The sequence below is a fragment of the Cariama cristata genome, unplaced genomic scaffold (assembly GCF_000690535.1).
Source record: "Cariama cristata isolate BGI_N322 unplaced genomic scaffold, ASM69053v1 scaffold3593, whole genome shotgun sequence".
Classification (NCBI taxonomy): domain Eukaryota; kingdom Metazoa; phylum Chordata; class Aves; order Cariamiformes; family Cariamidae; genus Cariama; species Cariama cristata.
The window spans coordinates 7275-18369 of record NW_009609980.1 but is presented as its reverse complement, the minus strand read 5'-3'; the positions used below and the strand labels follow the sequence as shown (position 1 = coordinate 18369).

The window sequence follows — 11095 nt, the reverse complement described above, 5'->3', positions numbered from 1 at the left end:
AGCAGGAAATAGTGAGTGACTAATCTCCTACATATTTCCATTAGTGTTGGATATGTGAAAAATGCTGTCTTAATCTTATGTGCTTCAAGGGTTTCAGGACTGCTATCTGAAATAAAATGTAGAAAATGCCAAATTACAATTAAGTGACTTAAGGATCAAACAGTAGTGTAGTAAAATCAGACAGAAATCAATAGATAAGAAATTCTTCTCCTCAGAGAAAAAAAAAAAGAATAAAAATAAATTTTAATGGTAGACTTTCATAACAGACTTTCAGGTGGTACTTTTTTAATGCAAGTTAAACTCACAAATTCATTTACTTTTAAGAGACTTCTCTAACAGTACAATTAGACTGAAGAGTTGGTAGGGTTTCAGGAAGTATTTAAAATGCTTTTCAGCTACATAAATGAAAAGAAAAACTGTTCATCTGCTCCTTTTGTTGTTTTTTTTTTTTTTATTTAACATTACTGAATTTTAAAAAAGCCACACAGTACTCAAAGAAAGTTTCATTTATACCTATTCAGAAAGTTTATCCACATACAATCTTAACAATAACTCGGGTTTTTTAGGAGTTAATATTGGTTAAAGAAAGTAGCAATAAAACCACACACTGTGTGCTATACAACCAACACAAACAGTGTATGTCAGTCAGAAACTAAGAAAAATAAATTTTCTATTTTAATGGGTTTTTTAATCACCCAGTTCTCAAAAAGTCAAGTGCTACAGCTTTTATCAGAATGTGCTATATTCTTCTTGTCTAGAAGTGACCACATTTCTATTTCAAAAACTCAAACACAATAACAAATTTCTGCAAGTAGAAATTTCTGCTAATAATCAGTGGGTTTGGGATGTTCTAATATACTATAAAATTATGGAATAACACTGAAATCCATCAATATTTTGAAGAATTTTAAATGCTGGGTTTGTGTAATCTTTTTTACACATACCAGTATGGTCACGAAATTCTTTTTTCCCCTCCAAATTTAGAAAAAGAATGCTAATTGTTACCTAGTCATTTCCAAATGTCAAACTAATGTGGAAGGTTGTGGGGGGTTTTTTTAACATAGTTCAGTTCTATTTTTCATTATCTGTACATACAGCAGTGTACAAAGGTTCAGAATGAAACACAGTCCTACAAAGCAGAAAATATAAACTGCATGTCAAATTCACTGTGTTTCTGCATTTCAGAATATTGGTAGTAGTTACTTACAGCAAATACCCCATTTTATCAAACATTTCTCAAAGAGAAGATGCATCAAACCACTTGATGAAAATAAACCAAATTCCGTATCTCTATGCTTTTTTAAAATGAGTTTAATGAAGGCTAAACCAACCAACAAATAAAAAATATTCACGCTCCTTGTGTATTTAAAATTACTTCAGCAAGTCAATGTCTATACATATGAATACTTTAATTATCAAAATAAGAACTATCAATATAGAGACAGATACACACATTACTAACTATTAAAACGTTAAGTGCTTTCAAAGAATGTCTTAAAGGAGTTGTACTGTTGGGAACAACTACTAAAATGTTTCTTAATATATAAAAAATGTTTTTAGTGAACAGGAGCATTACCTTCAATATTTTTGGATGGCTTGTATGCATAATTTTTTACAATCATCTTAATGAGATTCATGCACTGTACAATAAACCGCTCAAATACAACTCCTTCACCAGCCTCTGTGAAAACATAGCTTACAGCAAACTCCAATGACCGCTGAATCAAAGGGGTGAATGAAAAAGGATGTTGATCCAGGAAGTCCAAAAGCTAAAAATTAAGGAAGAAGAGCAAGAAAGATAAATCAAATCACTTTTTGTGCAAGTTTTATTAAATGCTTTCTTAAACTAGTTATCAAGTGCCAATTTATACAAAATTATAGAAAACTGAACACAGACATGAAATTAGGAAAAGATCAGTATCAATGGTGAATGAAGCATTATTTTGCCCTGAAATTGTTGATTCATGTTCAAAACTACCTTTTTTGAAGTTTAAGGAACAAGACTCATTTTCAACTAGACCCACTTGCTAGCAACATAGTATATGAAACATATCAGCCACACTTAAAACCCTGAGCATTTTAGCAGATAATTGAGCTCTGTTGGAATTATTGTAAGTAAAAGAGGCATGAGGGAAATAACTTTTTATTCTTCTTTCTCCCCCTCCACCACAGTAGAAGCACTTGCTTCATCAGCTTAGGTTTTCCAACTAGTGGTCTAGAATGCACTGGTCAATTCTTTTAATCTCCTCTACTACTGCAAAAATGCCTAAGCCTAAATTCTTCCATGTGAATTTCTACAGGTGATAGATTATCTACTAACAAAGTGCATTTTCTCTTCAAGTCTGTGAAAATAGATGCACATGCCTCACATACTTTTCTTATTGGTTGGTTCAAAGTAAGAAGTACTACAACAAGGTCTAAAAAAGTTGGATCAGAGCATCTTCAGTTCAATTTTGGTGAAGTCAACAGGTGCCTCCCACTTCTGATGATTGGGCTGAATAGTTAAATAAGATCGATGGCCCAAAAATAGAATCTGAAAACAATTGGAATTCTGTAGGCTTTATATCTTTTAAAAAGAGAGCAAGTGATAATGCTAAAGCTACCTTCCGACAATATATGCAGTTAATGGTTGCACAGAATTAGCTAACAACTCCAAATGCATCATATAATACAAAATTCACAGAGGGTAAGAGAGTTTTTTGTTTATTTTCTTTCAATAAACTAAAAGTGACCAGTTATTCAATAGAACTAACAGGGCTTTAGAAATAGCAATCTAACGACTTATAAAAGACAGAATGAAAAGTTCATCTCTTCCTTACTGATCAATGCTGATACTAATGTTTCAGTAAAACTTCCAGGATTCTTTTTTGAGCTAAATCCTAGCTAAGTCATTTATATATGGAATGCATTTAATTTTGTTTGAGCTAAGGTAATGTATTCTTCACTCCCACAACTTAAGTCAGCATAAGCAAACAGACATCCTTTTCTTCAAAAAATCTCCAAAATACCCTTCATAACAAAGAAGTTTTAAGTTGCAGTACCTTCCATTTCTTTACAATATTTGAAACCTATTGGCTTTAAGGCACATACATATCTGAATGGGGACTGCTCCTCCAGAATGGTAAACTATTCAGTAACCAAATGGAGAATTTACTTACCACTTTAGTGAACAGAATTATAGTCTTTTCTAGACGATCTCTGCATACGTTTTCTGCTTTTATACTTCTACCTGGTAAATCAGATATTTAACAACTATCATTTTTTCAGACTTTCCTTTTCTTTCTGGATAGCTATGTTTTAAAAAATGAACACTGGAGAACTTGTTCAGGGATTACAGCAGCCAGAAAAGTTCTATGGCAGAATAAATTCAAAGTCAAATTCAAGGTAATGAGTACTGAGGTGGGAGTGGATGGGGGGTGGAATAATTTAACCATTTCTCTCAGCTGCAGTGAAATTCACCACAACTGATCAGAACAGAACAACTGGGACATCATTACAGACAACCCAATGATAAAAGATGGTTCAAATAATGCAAGCAAATGCTAGCATAGACAAGAAGTAAAAAAGCACTGAAATTCAATACAAACGTGCCCTTTTATCAAAACTACGGTATATCCTTAGTACATTATAGTATGTGCTTTTCTAGAAACTCCACCTTAGAACATAATTGATTATGAACACTGGAAAACATTCTGAATTAAAAAAAACAGATACAGCTTTTATAAAAACAGAGAAAAACAAAAAGAGTCATAATGAAGGCATACAGACAGAAAACACAATAAATGTAAACACTAATCTTGTAGTCATGCCTGCTTTTACAAAACAAATTATTGATTAGAAAAGTGGGAATGGGAAGGCTCAGCTCAGTTTTTATCTCAGCACATTCGAAGCCCACAGTCCTCGTGGCCTAGGGCACTATGTTAACCACCAAGCTTCAGGAAGGGATGGTCTTCAAGTCAGTAGATTAAAGCTAGGCAACCCAAAAATGAAAAAAGGGCCAGAAAGAGCAAGACTATAGTATAGAAGGGGCAAACAGCTGCATGCAAAGAAGCCTGCATTTCAGAAGAGCAAAAAAGGTATTTCATTCTGGCGTTGAACACAGCAGCAGTTTCCATCTTTTCTAGAAGCAAGGCTCAGAGCCCAGATCAGTCCCTCTCATCTAAGTACAGGCTCCTGAGCCAAGTACATTCATTTACAACAAAAAACTCTTTCTACTCACTTTAGACTTATATTCCTAGAAAAAGTGTTGTTGCATCCTAAAATAATGACCTGACAGGCTTCAAATGAATGCATGGCTTGCACCAGGTCTACTCCAAACGTAGAAGTAGGAAAAGAGGAGTGAATTCAGATGCAACACTGCAGAATACCTCCTTTTGGCTTGCTTCAGGTAACTTCCCTGCAAAAGCACTAACATCTGCCAATTATGCTTGTATTTCTGCTGACTGTGTGAACCTGTGGTTGCCTGTCTCAGACTGCTACTCTTCCAGTTAATAAAGTACATACAGCTGAGTGTGGTCTTTGTTTCTCATTGGACATGGACCAAAATACATGGTAAACTCCAGGAAAAAGAAAAAACATAAAACTCTCCCAAAGAAAACTCAAGATGATCTGGGTTTTAGTAGCATCTACATATTTTAATATGGATACTTTGTCAATCCATGGCTTAAGATTTTTTTTTTCCCATTGGTATTATCACACCAAGTATAATTTTGGTGGGATTCTGTCTGTTGGTATTAAAGGACACTTTTAATGAAGTCTTTTCTGACAGTTTCAGCAGCATTTAAAGCAATAGCTTTGCAAGGTATTTTTCATAAGTGCACCTAAATGATTATTGATGATGCAGTACACTGTATTATGTTTTCATCCAGCCTCTAATATTTAACAACCAATACAAGGAAAAATAGCCAAATACTTACTACACTCCAGAAACTGTTTTAGTCGCTCAAACACTGCATGTAGAAAACCCTGAAAAATACAAAAGTATATGTGTCTTTTAAAGGTGGAACTTATTTTGCACTGTATTATGAGAAGAAAGTTGAGTCAAACTTAAGTCAGTTCAGACATATTACTAGCTCAGACACTACCTTATCACTTTTAACTAAACTAATTGGTTATCTTGGGCAAACAGTTTCCTCATGAAACAAATAATCAGCTACCTAGCAGACTGCATAGATGATCCAAACTGATCTTATTAGTACCACACAAACAGCATACCATCTGTAATGGAAGGACATATAGGTAAACATAGACATATGTTTTACAATCTGCTTACCAGTTCTTTCCTGTTCTCAACCTCCTCGTTCAGGATGAGGTCACAGGTACCCAATTCCTCCAACAAAGCAGGCAGTGTTTGGGCTTAAGGCTGGTGCTTGGGTTGTCACTATCATGTGACATGTAAATTGGAAGGGGTACCTACCTTTTCTTTTTTTAAACATCATGCCATTAGTGTCATAGTGTTTAGGATCTACCTAGGATCTGACAGCTCTTAACTGATGGGAGGACAACTTTGAGAGCCTGTTGCTTGAACTTCCTTTACATAACACAAATACGCGCCTTTCAACGATTTTTAAACATAACTCTAACAGCACTTGAAATCATCACAAAAGATTTCTAACCCAGAACTAGAAATAGATGACACTTACCATCACCTCTACACTCCAATGAGGTTCTACAAACCCATGGACTGTCAGCTTACGAAGCACTAGGGAAAAAAAAAATGTTACTTGTGTAAGTATTTCTCAGCCCTTGTTCCATCAGATTTCAGAACATGATTACAATTACAGTTGCTGTGCCTTTCTTCCAATTCTCCATATTCAAAAATACACTTAATTTTGGGCCTTTGGATGCCTCAACCATATCCAACATAAATCTAACCTTGTTGAAATTACTTTAAAATTCAGTACATTATGTGCAGAATAATGAAGAGAACTCCAAGAGTCACTGAATCAAGAAGCATCCTGCAAAAGCTGTTAGTATTTAACTTCTGAAAGGTTCTGTAGCAGGAAAAGGGCCAAGTAGAGTCAACAACGGTCCTTAAGCCACCCAGTAACCCAGAGAAGCCACATGCTGTACCTTCTGAAACAATTCAAAACAGGTATCGCCTACACTGCAAGCACTGCACACAAATATCTCCATTCTTTAAAGCAGCAAAGTACAGTAAGAATGTGCATTCATCCCACTGGTAAATACTTGAGAATCAACCTAAAATCTAAACTGCTGCTAAGGCTACCTCTTCACTGAGCACAAGGTGAACTTAATGCAACAAAATTCATAGCTCATCTTCCTCAGTTGGTATGGTATGGAATATCCCTTTCGCCAGTTTGGGTCAGCTGCCCTGGCTGTGTCCCCTCCCAACAAAAATCATAGCTCAGCTTCCTTAAGTGCCTAAAGATAGACAGAAGCAAGCCTAAATTACAGCATAGGTAAAAAAGCATCCTGTTACACACTCCACTTCTCCACCTCCTAGACTTGACTTCTTACAACATGTGTATCAGAATGGTACATACTGAGAAACAAGACTATCTTCTCCCCCTTCTGTGTGAACAATCCTCCTTCTGCCTTGCTAAAGGTACAGGTAAAATAAATCAAGATTACTGGTTTTCTCAATGGACATGGCTTAGAGGATGGTAACTCTTTCACCAAAGAAGTCTTACTCATTCACTGTGAAGAACTTTGTTTGACTCCTTATATTTAATATCATTCTATATTATTACCTTTCAATGACAACAAGGTTCTTTCTAGTGAATTTGTGGCTGCAGCTTCATCCCCTGTACAAACTTGCTGTAGAAACGTATCGGTATGATGATTCCACAAGGAACACGCAAAGCTATAAATACCTGATGCAAGCTGCAAAAGGAAGAAAGACCAACAATGTATTTCATTTCCTGAATTTGACTATAGCATAATAAATTCCTAAAGTTTAAAGGCCAGTTTAGACTGTTATTTAACCCATGTTCTCATATACCATGGGCCACAGTGTTTCACTTGCTTCTTTGTTATACTGAGTTGCATTGATCCAAAGATGTTTTCCAGAAAAATATCTTGTCTTAATTTGAAGACGATGATGGACTCACCTGCTTCCTTGACTACTTGCTCTATGACTCTACCACTTTAAAGACAATGATGTAGGCTGCCTTTCTTATCTGATTTTCACTAAATACAGCCACAGGTCTATAATACGGCATAAGGCTTCAAAAACCTATCAGCTTTCCTCATTGCTTCGTCTCCCACAAGACTTAAACTGTTTGCCTTAGAGTACAGTAAATATCTGAACTGGCTTATTCTGGTACACAGCATTTTCATGCCTATCTCTAATAAAAATAGTATTGAACAATGCCTGCACTGAAACTAACTTTATTTTGCTGATAGCTGCAAATGCTGACTTTCTGCCTCAAATTACTGAAAATCTAGAATGACAGTTTCTAATCACATAGCACTGAACAAATACCAAACTTAATTCACATTACAGTTTCCAAACAGTTCTTACCCGATAAAGATATCTTAAGTATACACAGAAGATAAAGAATTTCTCACTCAGTTATGGTAGCACTTGACAGCTTCATAGTTAAGGAAGAAACTGGGCTTAGTCTGCTACCCGTTACATCAATGGAATCAAAAGCACATAAGACCTGTTTATTTGGTTCCTTTGAGTGAGTAAAGGTGAGAGAGTAGAAACTCTTGATAATTGTTCAATGATGTGTTCATGGAGTTGCAGAAACACATCACTGAATATTATCAATAGTTTCAACCTACTCATGTTTTGGGGGTTGACTTTGGGTATTGGGGGGGGGGGGTCTCTTTTAAACAGAATACACTAATGCTAACCATAACAGTAAGTAGTAACATAACCAGATATTACCTTTTTCTATTTGTACTAAAGTGGCCGATTCTACCCTGAAGATAGTTAATGTAGTTATAATCATAACTGTGCTACTCAGTGGAAAGATGAAGTTATAAATAAGCTGCATTTACAAGTTAGTGTATCACAATCTGTACATCATCTAACTTTTTTCTTTCTAAACCTCAGGTAACAGAGTTCAATAAGGGATGCCTTATCTGTAAGCATGACTCAATCTCCAAGTACCATATTACATGAAAAAATTGTTCCAAAGCTGTACTAAAACAATGTTGAAACTGTAACTACTTATCTGAAAGTATCAAGAAAGTTTTCAATCTGTTACTTAAGTTTTTAGAACTTTGAGCTTCAAATGGCTCCATCCCATAAGAAAGGTTTTCTGACTGTCCAAGAGAAGTCACATACCACCCAACAGATGTGAATTCCCTCTACCAGGAGACAGAAGAAGCAGATGTCAAAGTTGTCCAATTTTGACATTATTAAAAAAAACCCTAATCCTTAAATGCGAACCCTATAGTGCCAGATGCTCAGAAAATTTCCTTTATCCACCTAAAGTACAAAAAACTGTGAACATACACAGTGTTCCCAACACAGTGAAACTGGATGTACTGACAATTTTCATTCCTGTCAAACCAGATGACAGACGAATTTTGGATACTGAACATATGCACCAGTCAAAAACCAACATTTAAGCATTAAAAAGCCTGCTTACAAAGTATGCTGATTACAATGAAATTTCAATTATATTTTTGACAAGAACTGCTTGACAAATCTAAAAAAATTGTTATAAGCACTTTCTTCACACGTCTGAAGTTATCTCACTCTACCAGCAAAAGAACATACAAAGGCAATACCATGCTGGAAAAATGGTTTTCCATAAGGAAAAAGGTTCATACAAACTTAATGAGTTTCCTGGACACACAAAAATGACTGAAGGTAACTGAGTTCTTTTGGAACCTGCTAACACAGTAGAAATACAGCAAAGGTACTATTGGACATGATAACTTTACCAACAAATACTGGATCTTACAACCTATAAATTCCTTTCTGCCTCTCTGTTGAGATGGTCTGGATTTGGCTGTTTTATGAACGTACAGGTTTGGGATTGGGTTTTGGGTTTAAGCATTAACATCCTTAAGCATTAACAGTACTTTCAGATGCATAATCATGCTGTACAAGCAACATCTTGATTTAGGAGAGCTCTAGAAAAGAAATCAATATCTCACTTGCTCTTTATTACATTGGAATTAGTATCTGTGAATACATCAAAAGCAATACTGTTCCATTATCCATACCTTGTATAACAGCCTAATAAATTTCAAAATATAAACAAATATGTCCTAAACAGAGACTATATTCATCCATACCTATACGCGGCAGAGAGAGAAAACACTGTTCTCCTACACACACATCTCATTGCAACTTATCATTGTTTCAGTCCTGTCCCATTATAAGAGCCAGCATTCAGTTCCTCAGACTCCTGATGATTTAAATTTTACTTTAATGATTACACAGCCAGAAAACTTTTTCTACGTTAGATAAATAGGTAAACCTTCAGAAATAGTCTTCATTATCTATGCTATAACCTTCTCTTTAAAATGAAGGAATAAAATAGAATTTTGAAAATTCAAATGTCACATGCTTGGAAAAGATGTTTAACTCACTAAATTCAGTTAATTGTACTATATCATTGCCTAACTCTAAATGGGATTGGAGATGCAACAGTCGACACCAAAGGTAAGCCTGTGTTCTGATCAGTGGATTCTCACAACGGAGACTGTAAGATGCATGGGACAAGATTTGGCATTTGCATTCATATCTTGCGTTTTCATTAACCTGGAGAAAGAAGCTGATCTGGAAAAAATCCAAACACATTCCCACTGACAATAAAAGCCAAAAATACTGTGGTATGGAAGTATTTTTTTAAAATAAGCCTTTTTTAAGAGAGTATATTGAATTGCGAATCCAGAGCACACTTCCAAAAACACTGCAAATTCATACATAATAAGATCTGCTGTATGGCATGATAACACAAGGTTGACGTGCAGATACTGTTCTGCAGATGAAGCACTGCTCCTTAACACAAGTTCTTATAATAACACTCAAGCTGCATGCAAAATTAATAAAGATCTCAAAAACATTTCACCTAGAAACTGATTTCCAGTTGTTTCATATTGTACACATACCCACCAAAGTGAGAGCACTTCTGTTTCAAAGGCAGTCGCATCACAGTATTGCATCACATTACTTACATCATAGAAAAGTTTTCTATCAGCAGCAAGTCGTTTGGATGCCAAGGTCTTTGTAACATGATAAAAGGTAAGCAGTGCCCTGTGTTGTCGAAGATCATCCTGCACCTTCACAGATTCTAGAAGAGTGGGTATAAGTTCTGGCCACTGCCGTGGGCAGTCCACCCTGGCAACTTTAGCAATCAGTACAGAGATCTGAGTTGCTATCTGCAAGAAAGCAGAACAAAACATAGACACCACAAAGTCAAAGATCATTTAGGAAGTGTACAATGCAGAAATTAACAGTCAAATAAAACCTGAATCAAAAAATCCAGTATGGATTGCTAGATTTTTGTGTGCTTTTTCTCAAACTATTTTTAAATTTGCTGCATGTAAATAACTGTGGAGAAAAAAAAGTCATCTATTTTATGTTCACAGCAAATATTTACATTAAACACTAAGCTGGCTACCTTGTTCAGATTTTAGATAAAGACCACTAAATTTATTTGTCCTAGAAATCACATAAATGAAGAAATAGATACTTGGGAACCACATTTTACTTAGTGATCTTTTCTACAGCTTTCTACAAACAAACATAGACTGTTGAATACATATTACTCATTTCTGCTATACCTGAGTTTTAGCTTTCCGACAGAGACATTCCCTCTCCCCAGGCACACATGCCTGTAAGCTGTGGTACCATCCCCATGGCTTCAGCTGAGAATCTCACTTGCTCCAGTTCCTCACACCACAGGTCAGGGGCACCTACGCCACCCCCACCATCTGACTTTGGGTGCTGGTACCAAATCCCACTCACGTCAGTCTTGCCAGTAGCTGGCACCTAGTCTTTGCAGCACACACACATCACAAACAGAGTGAGATCACACAGAAAGATAGCAAAGGGATTCAACCAGAAGGCAGGACAGACAGTGCTGATTAGGTGCAGGTCTTGCTCAGACACAGGTACTGACTAGCCACAGTTTACGTATGACTGGCCCTTTTTCTACCCTCT

General features: G+C 35.9%; 1 protein-coding gene across 1 annotated transcript in view; it reads right to left on the bottom strand.

The window, feature by feature from the left end:
- Positions 1–11095, bottom strand: part of IPO11 (importin 11) — a 52266-nt gene that overhangs the window by 38537 nt on the left and 2634 nt on the right. The window contains 7 exon segments of the mRNA XM_009697709.1: positions 1–106; positions 1577–1769; positions 3159–3229; positions 4917–4965; positions 5643–5701; positions 6714–6846; positions 10108–10311. The exon segment at positions 1–106 is cut by the window's left edge and continues 1 nt beyond it. Coding sequence (XP_009696011.1) covers positions 1–106; positions 1577–1769; positions 3159–3229; positions 4917–4965; positions 5643–5701; positions 6714–6846; positions 10108–10311 — 815 coding nt within the window.